This window comes from Phytophthora cinnamomi (genome assembly GCF_018691715.1).
Source record: "Phytophthora cinnamomi strain GKB4 chromosome Unknown Contig95, whole genome shotgun sequence".
In the NCBI taxonomy this organism is placed as follows: domain Eukaryota; phylum Oomycota; class Peronosporomycetes; order Peronosporales; family Peronosporaceae; genus Phytophthora; species Phytophthora cinnamomi.
The window spans coordinates 141,860-158,001 of NW_027151028.1; the positions used below are offsets into that span (position 1 = coordinate 141,860).

The window sequence follows — 16,142 nt, forward strand, 5'->3', positions numbered from 1 at the left end:
ATCATATCTGTGTATGCATCGAAACAGGATGAATTTGTAGTCAATCAATTAATTCATTTGGACTAACTTCGATCTTACATCCACACGACGCTATCCTTCCCACTTCAAATGACTCACTTGTCGTATCTCCTGCATCAAGCATGGCACTACTGCAGGATGTCACGTTGCCTACTCCTTCTTGCCGTAGAACAGACCCCACTTCTGATCGCCATCACCGCAGCGCACAATCTTCGCCTCCCAGCCTTCCACGATGTACTTGAAATCCGTCTCGCTCGTCTCCGCGACGAACTCCTCCTTGTGCGCCAGCGTGCGATTCAACTCCTCCTTCAACACCGCCACGAAGTGGTTGGTGCGGTCTTCCGCCACAACGGACGTGAACCCCACGGACTCCAGCACCTCGCCGTACTGCGACGGTGAAAGCAAGTGGTAGCCGCGCCCAGCAACGTACTTCTTGAACCGGTCCGATGACTCTTGCTCACCCTGGCAGTAGTCCGAGATGAGCACGCGGCCGCCGGGCTTCAGCCAACGGAAGAACTTGGCGAACAGAGCCTGCTTGTCCTCGATGTGCAGGATCGTGTCGCGAGAGTACACGACGTCAAAGGATGCGTCCGGGAACTCCTTCTGCGTGGCATCGCAGATCTCGAACTCGACGTCTGCGTTCGGGTCTTGCATCGACGTCTCGAGCGCGCGGTGCACCATGTTGGTGGAGAGGTCAATGCCGACGACGGACACACCGTATTGGCGAGCCATGTAGAAGTCTCCTCCGCCGATGCCGCAACCGACGTCCAGTACCCGCTCACCGGGTTTGAGGTTGAGTTTCTCGACGAATTCGGTGGTGGTGGCCTGGCCACCGGTGCTGACGTAGCCTTCGCCAAAAATCTTCTCGTAGCGGGTGATACTCTGATTGGAGTACTGTTGCTGGTCGAGGAATTTCTGGAAGGTGGCGACGGCCTCGTCCTCGTCGTTGTTGACTGAAGCCCCTTGCTTGACCGCCTTGGTATAGCTGAAGAAGACTTGTCCGTTGTTCTTCTTGATCTTGCGGTAGACGGCGACACTACCAGACGATTCTAGATTGAAGTAGCCAAGGTCCCCGTTGTCCTCCTTCGACACTACGGACCCGAAGGCTCCAACATAGAAAGCTGGGTGGCGGTAATGCGTCGGGTTCGAGTTGCGCTTGACATCTCCCGACTGCCTGAAGCAGGACTCGCGGAAGAAGAGTTTGCCTCCAGGCCGAAGCCACTTGATGGCCTTCTGGGCGAACTGCTTCACCTCTTCGTCCCCCAGGTACATGAAGATCCAGTTGGAGAAGATCACGTCGAAGGAATTCGGCTCGGCCTCGAGGTTCACCACGTCCTGGCAGAGGAACGTGATGTTCTGCAAGTGGCCGTTGGCGGCGACGTTGGCCTTGTGGAAGTCGTCGATGAACTCCACGGCCGTGACGCTCTTGGCCGTCTTGCCGATGATGGACGTGAAGCGGCCGATGCCCGCCGCCAGCTCCAGCACGTCCTTGTCGGCCATGGAGGGGGCGCGCTCCATGATTTCGGGCATCTCGAGCTCGTGCAGGAGCTGCGCGTTCGAGTCCAGCATCATGGTCTCGATGTCCGTGTTTGAGCTGTGCTCCTTCCAGTAGGACTTCATCTGCTGGCGCGTGGAGTCGACGGCGCCGATGGTCATCGTGAAGCGGTCGGTGGGCTTGGCTTGGGCACTTGGTCGCCGCGTGGCAAGTTGGAAAATGAACATCGTTCTGGGTGCACCGCCGCCTGACTTTCACCCCTGGCGTTTGCGTGTTTGGGGGTTGCTCGTTCAGGAACTTCAATCGCATTCATTTCACGTTCATAGAAAAAACGAGTCTGTGGTAATCCTTACTGTGATCGCTCATTTAGAGGCCCCACCTTATTTAGCAACTGCGTGTTCGCTGCTCCGTCCATCACCCAACGATTATTGTCAAGCAGCTCCGCTGCAGTATGGAGCTCACTGCGGGGTTTAAGGATTCGCCTTGCAGAGGCAAGCCCGATGGACCGGCAGCAATCTCACTTGGGCTTGTGGGCCAAGCGCTGGGGACCAAAAGCGAGACAGCGGCGTCACGTTTGCCGTTGGTACAGCAAAAAGTGTCCCCTCTACATGCGTGGCCGCGTTGGATTGGCTGCGGCGGTCAACTGCTAGCGATTTGGTGCAACATGCGACTTTGCGGGTACTGTACCTGTGACGTCATGGTCTTCTGCTCGCCATGTCAACAGCTTCGCGCTACATGCGTCGTTGTGATGCCTACTCACGAATCGTAATTCAGATAGCACCTCAGCAGCACCTGTCGAGGTGTCTGCAGTAGGGCTGTAACGCAGCGCTAAAATCCAAGCACTATTTTCGTCTACAAAAACAGTTGCACTGCAATGAATGGCCTCAGCACTTCACCCTCTAGCAGTGCAGGCACGCCGTAGCTCGACCCACACCTGTACATGAACCTACTCGTATGTAGTATTTGAGTCAACTTCTACCGTCCTGGGATCCAATCTCATAAGTATAGCGAACAACAGCAGCACTTAATTACTCCTTCTTGCCGTAGAACAGACCCCACTTCTGATCGCCATCACCGCAGCGCACAATCTTCGACTCCCAACCTTCCACGATGTACTTGAAATCCGTCTCGCTCGTCTCCGCGACGAACTCCTCCTTGTGCGCCAGCGTGCGATTCAACTCCTCCTTCAACACCGCCACGAAGTGGTTGGTGCGGTCTTCCGCCACAACGGACGTGAACCCCACGGACTCCAGCACCTCGCCGTACTGCGACGGTGAAAGCAAGTGGTAGCCGCGCCCAGCAACGTACTTCTTGAACCGGTCCGATGACTCTTGCTCACCCTGGCAGTAGTCCGAGATGAGCACGCGGCCGCCGGGCTTCAGCCAACGGAAGAACTTGGCGAACAGAGCCTGCTTGTCCTCGATGTGCAGGATCGTGTCGCGAGAGTACACGACGTCAAAGGATGCGTCCGGGAACTCCTTCTGCGTGGCATCGCAGATCTCGAACTCGACGTCTGCGTTCGGGTCTTGCATCGACGTCTCGAGCGCGCGGTGCACCATGTTGGTGGAGAGGTCAATGCCGACGACGGACACACCGTATTGGCGAGCCATGTAGAAGTCTCCTCCGCCGATGCCGCAACCGACGTCCAGTACCTGCTCACCGGGTTTGAGGTTGAGTTTCTCGACGAATTCGGTGGTGGTGGCCTGGCCACCGGTGCTGACGTAGCCTTCGCCAAAAATCTTCTCGTAGCGGGTGATACTCTGATTGGAGTACTGTTGCTGGTCGAGGAATTTCTGGAAGGTGGCGACGGCCTCGTCCTCGTCGTTGTTGACTGAAGCCCCTTGCTTGACCGCCTTGGTATAGCTGAAGAAGACTTGTCCGTTGTTCTTCTTGATCTTGCGGTAGACGGCAATGCTCCCCGAGGACTCGAGATCGAAGTATCCTAGCTTCCCATTCTCCTCCTTGGAGATGACCGTGCCGAATGCACCTATGTAGAAGGCAGGATGGCGGTAATGCGTGGGATTGGAGTCTCTTTTGAAATCCCCTGATTGTTTAAAGCACGACTCGCGGAAGAAGAGTTTGCCGCCTGGACGCAGCCACTTGATGGCCTTCTTGGCAAACGCCTTCACCTCCTCGTCCTCCATGTACATGAAGATCCAGTTGGAGAAGATCACGTCGAAGGAATTCGGCTCGGCTTCGAGGTTCACCACGTCCTTGCACAGGAAATTGACGTTGCCCAGGTGTGCGTTGTTGTCTGCGTTCACCTTGATGAAGTCTTCGATGAACTCCACGGCGGTCACGGACTTGGCTCGCTTTGCAATGACGGACGTGTATCGTCCGATGCCAGCGGCGAGCTCCAGCACGTCCTTGTTCTCCATGTAGGGGGCCTTGCCCAGAATCTCCGGGAGTTCCAGCTGGGTCAGCGCCTTGGCGTGCGAGTCGAGCATCATGGTCTCCACGGTGGCGGCCGAGCTGTGGCCCTCCCAGTACGACTTCATCTGCTGGCGTGCGACGTCCACAGTCATGGTTGGGCGGTTGATTTAGGTGTTGGAGGCTGCTTGAACTCTCGGAGTGAGAATCGAAAATGAACTTGATAGCTATGCTGTCGTTGCAAGTGGGGGATCTAGGTGCGACAGCGGACGCTGAGATTTCGTTGAGCTTGGGATCAACTAGCCTTGAACACGTCCGGAGACGCCGCCAGAGGATTGGGTGTATACTTGCGTGTATACACCAATCACGGCGGCGAGCACCGCCACAGCAGCGTATACAGAGACACTTGCATGCAGCTTCCTGTCACATCCTTTCGTCTACAGCAACAATAAGACCAACACTCCGCGCCGCATACTGAGAACGAGTAGTTTTGCTCATCCCCCATGTTACGTCAGCTTTTCCCGATCTCAGGAGCGGTGCATCGCCACAAGAACGAGCGCGTGGCACTGGGGCTCAGTAAAACGCCGATGCCCGAGGAGGGAGGGATCCGCACGGACACTGCCGTCGCTGTGCATGCATAGAGGTTTCGTCACCCGCGCTGCTTACAGTGGAGATCGTGGCGGAGGTACCGCAAGTGTCCCTCGTATTTTCATTGCCTGCGTTCTACGAGAACTATCACGTGGGCCAGTGCTTGTCATCGGGCTAGGACGCGTGGGGTGGGGGCCACGCTAATGCACTCCATCAGACTATTTTTGTTAGTGTGCCCCACTAGTTCTGGAGGATTTGAGCTTTATTTTTTCGCGCCGTTTCCGCTACACCCGCCGCCAAGTGATGGTGGTTCTTGTGCGATGATCCCCCAGCACGTTTGACCCGCGCGAGCAACGTTCGGAGTAGAGCATGAGCGTTTCCCCCTGTTCAACTGAGAATGTCGGCGATGCTCATCGTTCGGCGAGTAGTTTGGGGGTCATCTTGGTTGCTGTCGCTCAGAGGGGGTAGCTTCTTGGCCTCCTGTTCCAACGAGTATGGAGGCTCCCCTCTGCTGCAAGTGACACCATCTCGTGAAAGCAGCGCCTGCGAGACGACAAACGAGAGATCTTCGGGGTCCGGGAGGAGCTCCGCCAAAGCAGTGGCAAAGTCCATCTCCTCCTCAATTTGCGAAATGTGACCGGTGGCTCTGCCAATCGAGAGAAACACCTCCGACGGCACCATGATCACTTTGTCCACGAGAGCGTCAAGCAGCGGCAGGTTGGAGAGCAGGTGCGGAAATACAGCCCGAATAGTGGGGAACGTGACTCGAAGGATGTACCTCGCCGCCACGTCAACCAAACACACACTGCTTCTGCTGTCGCACTCAGTACGTGCCAGACCCTTTTGCTGGAAACCCAGCACCTCAAAGCTCTCGCTGAGCGCCCGCCAGCGGTTTTCAGTATACTTGGCGATTGTCACCTCCTCTGCACCATGTCCCGGTTGCGAGGCAAAGCGCTGCACGAGGAAGTCGCGCTGCGATACTTCTGACGGCGTCAGGGTGCCGCCACGACCTGGGTGCTGGTACCCATTAGCAAATGCCGAGAAGTAGTCGTCCACGATTCGTTGGCAGAACTCCCTTGATTTCGAATCTGTAGCTGGTCGTACAGATCCCGTGGGCACGACCTCTGAAACCTCTTCAACATTTAGGTGGCCACGATTATCTTTGCCCGAGTCGTCACAGTCATCCTTCTCTTCATCACAAGTTTCAAGAGGAAGTGGGGGTGACTTTTCTTCTTCTTCGACAGTTGCAGGCTCCTCGACGACCCCCAGCATGGCATTGTCCCCAATGAGTGCTCGGCCCAGCAGAATGTCCACAATGAGCGGGTCCTTCACAACACCGGTAAACGCCTCGACGAAGTCCATGTCCACATCATACTTATAACACTTCCCCGCCGAGTTAAAGTGGAAGGTCGAGCGCGCCGGGGCCACCACGTCCTTACCCACGAGTTGCGCCACGAGCCACTCGTTCCCCATAATGTGGGGGAACACCAACTGAATCGTGGTGCGCATGACCTGGAACTCGAACGACCCTTTCACCGAGACCAGCACCGAGTCGTCGGCCTTGACGATGTTGACGACTTGTCCCATCATGCAAATCCAGCGCAGGAACGTCGAGTACGCGGTCATCTGCCCCATCATGACGTCCGGGCCGCAGAGGCCGTTGCCCACGTCCACCTGCTCGTCCATCATGCTGTGCATGAACGCGCGTTGGTCGCGGTCGTCGACGAGTCGTTTGCGCCCCGATTCTTGCAGCACCGCGCCCTTGCGGAACACATGGAAGTACTCGTTGACCATGCGGCTCAACGAGCCCTCGGGCGAGTGGCGCTGCACCAGCGACTGCGTGCGCAGGACATCACGCAGCGTGGTCAGGTCCTGCACCTCCTGACGCAGATTCTGCACGTCCAGCGTGAGGTTGAAGTCGGCGGAGCGCTCGCGCAACACGGACTGGAAGCGTCCCCAGCCCTTGCGCTGCTTGCGCGGGCGACCGTCCTTGTTCTTGGTGACCTTGCGGAAGAATGGGGTTGGTTGCATCGTAGCTCGTCCTCAGGAGTCCAATTGCGCTCAAAGTAAAGTGGTGATGGTAGCGTTCGAACTCGAAATAGTATCCTCGATTCAGTATCCCCTTGCTTTTAATCCAATCAGATGTTTTTAACGATGGAATCACCCAATCACATCGTTTTACCTGCTGTTTCTGGAATGGTACTTCTGGAAAGAATAAAAAAATAGCGGCGACTGGCCTGATGTGGGCAGTGCGGTGAGGCCACGAGGCTGACGATAGCTGAGTCAGGGCGGAAGTAGGAGTTCACGGAGCAGGTCAGGCAGCGTCGCTGGGCGAGCCGGACGTGGAATCCTCGGCGACTTGAGCAGGGGTCACCTTTCGGTGGTCGACAGGGAAAGAATTTAGGCCACACGCAAATAATATTTCGTACTGACTTTATTTGGTGTGTGGAACGTAAATTATGTACAAAATCTAAAAATTACTGACATCTTCAACTTTTGTAGGATTAACTCGTCGTACCATTCTACACCAACCCACAGCAAATTAGTTCAGAATATCCTGGATGCACACCGTCCTGGGTGGGTTAGCAGCCGATTCGTCTTTGCTGCAAACTTGTGGTCTCCAGACTGCAGAGCTGCTCGCTCGAAAGCGGTCGACACGACTTCGTTACGACAATTCACGCCATCCACTGCCAATTTCACCTTGAAACATCACGACCTGCAGCTTATGGAAGTCGGTGCCGATCTTACCAATGTCACGAAGTCCATGCGCTCCTTGACTTGGCAGATCCGTCCCGTGTCAAGTTCGACACAGAAGTCGATCTGCGATGGAACGCTTTGCACCTTTCCTACGAGAGCGATAATTTGCTTCAGCGGCACTGCGTCGAAAGCTTACTTTACCAAATAGCGGACAAGTGCTTTCAAGTGTTCCGCAAGGGAATATTCAGGTGCGAACCGACTCGTGGCGCACAAGTACCATGCACAGCGTCATGGACGAGAAAGTGGATCTGGGCCATGGAATCTACGGACCTGACATCATGATGGAGGTACTCGGAGTTCCTCCGCTGTATAGGAGGAGGTGGACAGTTTTGTTGCTGCTGAGGACTCGGTAATGGTCGCGTACAAGGCCACGCTGGAATTCCAAGTCCTGCGGGCACCATTGAAATGATTTTCCCTCGTGTCTTGGGCAACGAGTGGCTTGTGTCGCAACTTGTGGATAAGCTGGTTGAGGCGCCGGATCGTTCCGTTTTTCACTTTAATGCAGAGGGGAAGTGCATCAAGTATGACATCGACATGGACATCGTGTCGCCCTTTAAGAACGTTGTGAAGGACCAGCTATTGTAGATATTCTACTCGGACGAGCACTTATCTCGGAATCTGGGCTGATTGGTAGCGTTGATGAAGCTCGCCATATTGAAGCAAAGCCGAATAGGAGGCCCACCGTTTTCATGGCGGTGCTGAATGTTCGGAGGATAGATGTGAGGCAAAAGAAGTGGAGAAGGTCCCTGCTGCTTGCACTGGGCGCGAGATGGAGACCAGTTGCTGTTGGCGATTGGAGAAAGAAAGTCGGCAACCTATACTCAGTGGTCTCGTTCTCGAAATCAACGGCACTTCGCTATCGTGCTGCTCTCAAGAACTCTGCCTTCAAGTTGTGAAGAACGTTGTACAAGACTACTGTTATGAACAGGTACCATGAAGATGCGGTGCTGCCTTCACAAAATTTCCCAGCGTGGATTTCTTGTGCAGCGATTCGCGTCACAGATGCAAGCTGGGTGAAGACAACCGTTCATTGCATAAAATAACGGTGGTGTGTGCTTAGCGAATGCTTCGAAGTTTTCAACAAAAGGGTGTGACACAAAGCGAGTGCGACGGCGATTCCAATGTGTGTATTGTTGAATCTTCGGCGGACTACATTTTACACCATTCAATCCGTGTTTCCACATCTGGTCTCGCATATACCGCTGCTCGACATTCTAGTTGGGAGGGTTATTGTGGTGCCGTCACTGATTTCCTTCTCGGTTGAAAAGAGATCAGACCGTATCTCTCGAGTCAATGAGCAAATGAATTTTGCTGCAGCAATCGCCGAACTTTTCCCGAACCGACAAGATCTTTCGTTCGTGATCTCCCAGGCGTTCTTGACTAAAGATGGAGTAAATTGGTGTCTCAATACGTTCAAGAACGACAAGACGTCTCGCACCGAGTCAAAGACTATCAGAATGACTGATATTCTGAACTAAGAAGATGCCAACTTTATCGTTTTGGGATGGAAGCCGCTGGCAGATTGACGTACGAGCGTGACGCAAGGTATTCTGCTACAACGTTCTGATGTTCATCCCTTAAAACGTCGTACTTCGAAGTATTGTCTGCCCATTCACATCGACAAATGTCGTAGCTGAAATAGAGAGATAATCTTGAAGTACTTCCAAGTTTTGAGCGTGTCAAACCCTACCACGGTACGGATGGATCAAACCATGTTAGATTGTTGGTATTGAAATGTTGTTTTTGACCTGGAGCTCACACTGGAATGTTGGAATAGAACAGGAATGGGTACCAATTGCGAATATTTTTTATAGTTGAATAATTGACAGCATTCGTCAGTCTGTATCCATCTCCTTTGGGGAGGAACGAATAGTGGTTTCATTGGCCACCTCTCGTCACGCGCGAATGGTCGTCACGTAGTCGAGTCCGGGGGACGCCCACTCACGTGCAGACTTGCCAGCTCGCTCTCAAGATCTTAGACCTCGCTAAGTCTCTTCGTCTCGTCTCGCCATGTCAAGCCAGACCCACGCTCTGGGCGTGTACCAGCCAACAATGCGAAGGAAACCCAAACGATTCAAGAAGGACGGCACGCCCTATAAGCCTCGAAAAGGGTGGGGGCCCTACCACTCTGTGACCAATGAACGCTCCGTCGAGTTCAATTTGAAGCTCGATGTGCAAACTTTGCAGCAGGAAGTGCAAAACATGACCGCTCTACGCGATATCCTGCAGGCCAAGGCCCTGCAACAACGCCATTCACCCGAGGGATCTCTACTTCACCTCGTGAAGGAGTATCTCCAGGTGTTTCGGTCTGGAGCGGCGGTGAATAACTCGCGACGGTACCAAACCCAGCGTGACTTCATGTTCAGTGTTGTGGACCCTGAGGTGGATGTGGGGAACGGCCTATGTGGAGCGGAGTATATGATGTACCAGATGGACATGTACTCGACCTTGATCTGCTGGATCTGCATCTCGATGCACTCGTACGACATTATTCAAGCTGACGACTCGGTCGTGATCAAGACGAGATCGACACTGCGCTTCCAGGTCGTGCGCGATACGATCGAGAGGATCTTCCCCCACGTCATGGGCAACGAGTGGCTCGTTTCGCAGATTGTGGGCAGGGTGGCAGAGCCGAGCATTGCCATGACGTTCTACTTTAATTCAGAGGGCAAGTGCTGTAAGTTCGAGGCAGACATGGACTTTGTTGGGGCCTTTACCAGCCTGCTAAAGGATCCGATGACGGTTGAGATGCTGTTTCGCCATGCCTTGATCGCGGACAACTGCCAGCTTGGGATGATCGACGAACAAGTATAGCCGGAACTCGAGGAAAAGCTAGTCAAGCCAGAAATGACGGTCGACTCTCTGGGTCGAGACGCAAATGACCGCAGGAGTGCGTCTCGCGTCGTTCCAGTCGAGGCCCGTGCACCCTTTTCATCCCAGTCTGACCCGCATCTTTGCATCAAAGTGCCCAGGCATCATGCATACAGGTTGTGGAAGGTTACTATCTCGCATTTGCGAACAGCTATCTAACCGAAGACAACACAAAGTGCTCAAGTACGTCCCGTACACAGAAAAGAAACTTCCTGTTGCATCGACTCCTCCCAAACACGCCACAGGGCAATCAGACGACATCTAAGGACGTCGAAGACGGGTGGAGGTCGCTCAGTGAGTGCTTTGCAGTACTGGGCTTCCACAAAATAGCTGTGGCTTCGGTCGAGTATCACAGGCACGTAGGAACGTGAGCAATTAATTCGTCGGCCAGATACACCCTGCGTATCACACCGACCACGATTGCGTCTGTATTCCCGCACCTCCTCGCCTACCCACAAGCGTGCGACGCTCTCGTAGGTGAAATGCTGGCTGTTTCCACACAGATTTGCTTCGCCGTCGAGGTTGATACGAGGTGCATCTGCAGGATTGAAGAGTGGATGGACATCACGACTGCTATCTCTAAGATCGTCGCTGATAGACAAAAACTGCTGTTCGTGCTGTCACAAACGAAGTTACTGTTGGATGGTGTTGGTTGCCGAAGACAGCCAACTTCCCGTGCTGGAGCCAACTTCTAGCACGGGAGCGGCGAAGAGCTCGAAATCGGTGCCCGATACTCGGACGATGCATATCGCTGACATCCTTACGTGATGAAGACTGCCGTTAAGAAATGTCTGTCTGTGTAAATTTGCATCATGGATCGAAGTTTCGCTTGAACCTGCACGTTCCTTTGGAAAACAGTCCACAAGTGACCCCCTACCAAATTCAACTGGTGATTAGCTTAATGCATTCGAACACCGAAAGCGGGAAGTTAATAGTATTCGCATCACGTGGGTGTATTCAGGTCGTCGCAATCGTCACTAATTAGTGGAGAGTATCGGCGAAAGCGCTGGCTGGCACGCATGCGCGCATTCGTTGCTCTTGCGAGACCACAAACAAACATCAGGAAGAAGCTTAGCGACCACTGACGCAAAGTCCAGTCTCCGTAATTCGAAAGCCTCGTCTGAGACAAGAGAGACAAGCTGTCTCCCTTACTGGGGCCAATTACTTGTATTACAGTTAAAGCGAGAGCTGATGTGCTTTAGGCCCGGCTGTGCTTAGGGTGGGGTGTGGCGGGTATTTGGGTGCTCGATTTTGGGACTGCAGTCGTTACCTTACAAAGGTTAAATGTACTCATTCCAATCCTCAACCTTGAAATGAAAATGAGTTTGGGACTGCTGCACCCACTGGGCCCAGCCGATAGGGGTTTCGCTCGCCGCTGGGGGCGCATGGTTTTCAAAATTCGGCAACCTCATCTTCAGCAGCCTGAGACGCCAAGCTCTTTGGGATTTGGCGAATCACACCAGTCCTCTGAGATCACGATTCGAGACGGCATCACGATTACCCTCACGAGAACGTTGAACAGTAGAATGTAGCTGAGGAATACGTAGTGGATGGTGCAGAGCGTTCTGCGGAAACTGTACCCCGCTGCAGACTCAACCAAACAATGGTTGTAGTTCTCGCCACACTCCGATCGCAGCTTGCTTTCATCTTGGTAGCACAGCATCTTAAAACACCTACTCGAGGTGCGCCATCGTTGCGCATCTTGTACAGAAAGATGTGAGACCTCTGATGGCGTCACTGCGTATCCACTACGAAAACTGAAAAGTACCCCTCCACATCCTTCCATAGCTCCGCTGACCGGCTCGCACGTTCTGGCGTGCCTAAAGGACAAGCCTGTGCTAGCACCCACAGTGCAGTAGTAGCTAGCAAGCTGGCAGAAGATGTGCAGGCTTCTGCTGGACATTGGCTGAGCCGTCGTTAGTTAGACTAAATGACTGTAACTGTAATGCACCTCACCTAAAACTACTTCCACAGCTTCCTGGCAGGAATCGTGATCGCTACACGATAGGGTGTGACATAGAGTTACTACCAATGGCGTTTCTTGTGAGCTTTCGAATATTGTGAAATATGAATATGGGTGTTTGGCGTTGCGGCCCCCCATGGTCGAAGTAAAGCCGTTGAACTAACGAGCGAACGAACCTTTGTCCCAAGGGGTGTTGAATACGTGCCGACGGCGGAGGCATTGAGCAAACGTTTCACAGTGCTAGGTTTCCACCAAAGAAGCACAGTAGACGGTATCAACCGCGATCACCAGAGCCTGAACACCCTCCATTGGCATGTTAAATCCCGATTAACATTCGAATGAGAAGCGACGATATTTGTCGTGGCGACTCATAACAGGATTGCATCCCGTGCGCTTGTTGTCAATGAGTAGGCACGCTGCTCACAGTGGGGCCGATCTTGTAGCTTTGTCGGGATAAATGATGCCATCGAGCGTCAAATTCGCATGGGATACAACGAACTGCAGTACGTGCCCGTTTGGAATGATTCATGTCACGACAGCCTTGAGGTCCATGCGTGCTATGATGCGCCCCGTGCCAGTATCGAGCACAAATCATAACTTCGTTGGCGAGAGCTCTGCACAGCTGCGAAATACCGGAAGGCCTTGAAGCTATGTTCACACACGCTGTCACGTCTGCTTCAGCAAGTATGCCTCACATCAACTTTTGCCCAAAACGCTGACATCTTACGTGGGAACATTCGTGCCTGCGCTTGACCGGACTTAATATCGCAACCAGCTTGAACCAGAACACCCTCCGAGCTGTTCTCCACCCAAGTAAAAATAATTTCCAGCGAACTTTTTAGTTGTCACGCACGAATTGCTAGTGCATGGAAATAGCTCTGCGAACGCCGAAAGTTTAGTTAGTGGGCCTTTTGCTGTGAGACATTAATCGAGAGAAGTGCATAACCGAGAATCTATCTGCCTGGTGCACCCAACTCGACATGTGGGCGTTGCGCTGGACCACAGCCGTCGCCAATGCGCTCAATATACCAGCACAACACCGGACTGGATGGGGGAGATTGCATAAAGTGCAAGGCCAAATGCATAATCCTCAGAAAAAGAATGAACTTGTGCTATGACTTTACGTAGGGTGACCGAATGCAACCATTGTCGGAAAGGAGTTCTTTGTGAACACAAAGCAGGACTAGCCTGGTTGAAGAGTTCCGCCGAGCTTAGCTGGGTGCTTTTGGCTGCATGTCGCGGCAGTGTGGCTATGCTCGTCGCGTTACCGCGACGTTTACACGTAGGCATCGAGACAGGCCGGCTTACAGTGCGGTGGCTGCTGAAATCTGGAAGACATTTTTGCATATTTTTCTGGTTATATGATTAAAAAGATTGCGGTCCATGTTTTTAGTGCATTTGGCCTTGCACTTTGTGTACTTGGTTTGAGGTTCGATGCATTTGATTTTGTTCTTTGTGAACTTGGCCTGGAAAAGGTGTAGTCCGAGGACTGGGGCTGACGCAGTGAGTTATACTTATTTAAGCTGTGGGACATCTGGCCAGGAGATCACTTTAAGATAGTAAGCCGCATAGGGCTCAATGCGTCGCGTAGCAATGCGATCGACGGCCCTCGTCCCTGGTCAGGGACATATCATCTCACCAGGCCCCGTCGCCCCACAGTCCATCGGATGAGCAGGGGGCTATTCTTTTATCAGTTTCACCGGTCACCTCTGGCCGTGTTATGTCTCACGTCCAGGCATTTCCAATCTCGCTTCCACCACGGAGGGGATCCAACAAGAGAGACCGCTTCTTCCTCTCATGGCGATGAAGACCACAGCAGCTTCTGATCACGGAAGCCTCGTCCCTACCAATCGCGGCGGCTCTCCTAACAGCGAAGACGACAGCAAGCCCTACCAACCTTTCCAAAGGAAGCCCAAGCGGCTCAAGAAGGACGGCACACCCTACAAACCTCGGAGGGGATGGGGGCCCTACCGCTCCGTCCCCAACGAGCGCGCCGCTGCATTCAACCTGAAGCTCGACATACAAGCCTTGCAGCAGGAAATTCAAAACCTTACAGCACTGAGAGATATTCTACGAACCAAGCCGATGATCCAGCGCCACTTTCCAGAAGGCTCCTTGATGCAAGTGGTGAGGGAGTACTTCCGCGTCTTTCGTACGGGTCCTGTACTAAACACTGAGGGTGGAAACCCATACATGACCGCCGAGCAGCAGTATGACTTTCTCTACAGCATTGTGGACGCAGAGGTGGATGTGGGCAATGGCCTCCGCGGTCCTGATATCATGGTGTATCAACTGGACATGTACTCGACGCTGCTGCGTTGGATTCGCCTTGAGATGCACTCGTTCGACATCGTCGAAGCTGAGGACTCGGTGATCATCAAAGCGGGCACGGCGTTCCAGTTCCAAGTTTTACGAGAAACCATTCAGAAGGTTTTCCCGCATATTATCGGCGACGAATGGCTTGTATCTCAGCTCGTGGGCAAAACGGTGGAGTCGAGCATGGATATCACGTTCTATTTCAACGCAGAGGGCAAGTGCTGTAAGATGGTCGTTGACACAGATTTTGTGGGAGCGTTTGCGAGCATATTGCAGCATCCAGAGAGTGTGGATCTTTTGTTCGGCCGTGCTTTGATTGCTGATAATTCCATGCTTGGTGTGATCGAAGAGCTACCACCACATGCAGTCGAGACGTACGACCGTGGGCTTAGTGGAGTGGGTGCAGCACCCCATTATGGGGAGGCGGGAACCAAATCATCAGTGAATCGGAAACTTACGAGCGTTCCCTGCTACGATCAAGCAGAAAACATGGCATCACCTCGTGCAAACGCTTGTTCGTCCCTTGAGCCCCTACCCCCTCGACCATCAACGAACCCCGACATTCTAAAGCTCTGCCTCCAGACCGTAGAAGACTACTACCTTGCGTTTTCTCGCGGGTATCAAACTGAGAAAAGCGCTGGAGCTAATGAGTTGATCTTAGCTTTCCAGCATGACTTCTTGCTACACAGATTTGCTTCAGCGACAGCGCATGGGAACTACACGAGCGCTGAGTACGTGGCGGAGCGGTGGCGGTCACTGAGCACATGGTTCTCGGTTCTAGGCTTTAACAAAAAATCAGTGGCCTCTATTGAGCATCACGAACACGTCGGGACGTGTGCGTTGAGCTCCTCGGCAAGATACACTTTATGTATCACCCCTACCACAGTCCAGTCGGTATTTCCACATATCGAGGCGCATTCACCGCTGTATGGAGAGCTTGTTGGTGAAATCGTGACTGTTCCGTCCCAAATCTACTTCTCCGTTGACATCGAAACGGGGCAGATCTGTCGCTTAGAGGAGCGAATGGATTTCGTGGTTGGTTTGAGCGCTATCGTCGCAAGCAAGCAGGAGCTGGACTTTGTCATGTCCAAGGCAAATTTGACACTAGATGGCGTCAACTTTTGACACCAGCTCGCTGGTGATGCATACATCTACAAGGCCGGCGGCATTGCTGCAGGAACGATAGGGAAATGTTACCGGCTTTGCTGCCACGGTGACTCATTCAACCGAGCGTAGCCCCATCTGTGCATGTGTAGTCGTCTGCTACTACAGCCGTGATAAAGATGACGATACCATAACGAAAAAGACAAATAAATTTCTCGGTGTATCTTGAGCGTGGTCGTCAGCTCTTTCTGTGGCGCTATGATCAATCATTGCCATGACAAACGATACAAGCCGTTTTGAGCAGCTTGATGAGCCACACAGTCGCAAAGCCTCAGTGTTCAGCTACGTCGAGAATCTCGACTCGAGATCACTCTTCCACGTCGCGCAGCGTGTGCACAGTGCGAATCGTTGATAAAAAGCTCGGTCGCGATTCGTGCAGCGCTATGACGCTCCACTACAAATGTCGAAGCGACTTTTCGGGATACGCTTGTGGTATATCAGGTGAAGCAGCCAGAGTTCAGTGTCACTGGGTAAAATATGCGCAGACAGCATTGGCAGCGGCAGCAAGTTCTAGTTGGATCGTATTCGCCAGCGGACTCATTGCATCGGTGATTGAACTCGTAAGTAGTCTCGATCGCGGCGGGATCACGGCTTCACTTT

At 53.1% G+C, this 16,142-nt stretch overlaps 5 protein-coding genes across 5 annotated transcripts; 2 read left to right on the forward strand and 3 right to left on the reverse strand.

Annotated features, from left to right (window-relative positions):
• Positions 1 to 168: 168 nt before the first annotated feature.
• IUM83_16676 (Phosphoethanolamine N-methyltransferase) lies at positions 169 to 1,674 on the reverse strand (the record flags this gene model as incomplete). Its single annotated transcript, XM_067941577.1, has 1 exon — positions 169 to 1,674. One exon carries the CDS (start codon positions 1,672 to 1,674, stop codon positions 169 to 171), a length of 1,506 nt encoding a protein of 501 aa, XP_067783797.1.
• Positions 1,675 to 2,541: 867 nt separating this feature from the next.
• On the reverse strand, positions 2,542 to 4,038 carry IUM83_16677 (Phosphoethanolamine N-methyltransferase; the record flags this gene model as incomplete). Its single annotated transcript, XM_067941578.1, has 1 exon — positions 2,542 to 4,038. The coding sequence occupies one exon, from the start codon at positions 4,036 to 4,038 to the stop codon at positions 2,542 to 2,544; it is 1,497 nt and encodes a 498-aa protein (XP_067783800.1).
• Positions 4,039 to 4,858: 820 nt separating this feature from the next.
• IUM83_16678 (uncharacterized protein) lies at positions 4,859 to 5,467 on the reverse strand (the record flags this gene model as incomplete). Its single annotated transcript, XM_067941579.1, has 1 exon — positions 4,859 to 5,467. The coding sequence occupies one exon, from the start codon at positions 5,465 to 5,467 to the stop codon at positions 4,859 to 4,861; it is 609 nt and encodes a 202-aa protein (XP_067783858.1).
• A 3,771-nt stretch (positions 5,468 to 9,238) lies between these two features.
• On the forward strand, positions 9,239 to 10,042 carry IUM83_16679 (uncharacterized protein; the record flags this gene model as incomplete). The annotated part of the gene is made up of 1 exon (XM_067941580.1): positions 9,239 to 10,042. One exon carries the CDS (start codon positions 9,239 to 9,241, stop codon positions 10,040 to 10,042), a length of 804 nt encoding a protein of 267 aa, XP_067783859.1.
• Positions 10,043 to 13,859: 3,817 nt separating this feature from the next.
• On the forward strand, positions 13,860 to 15,503 carry IUM83_16680 (uncharacterized protein; the record flags this gene model as incomplete). The annotated part of the gene is made up of 2 exons (XM_067941581.1): positions 13,860 to 14,601; positions 15,265 to 15,503. The coding sequence occupies 2 exons, from the start codon at positions 13,860 to 13,862 to the stop codon at positions 15,501 to 15,503; spliced, it is 981 nt and encodes a 326-aa protein (XP_067783827.1).
• Positions 15,504 to 16,142: the final 639 nt, after the last annotated feature.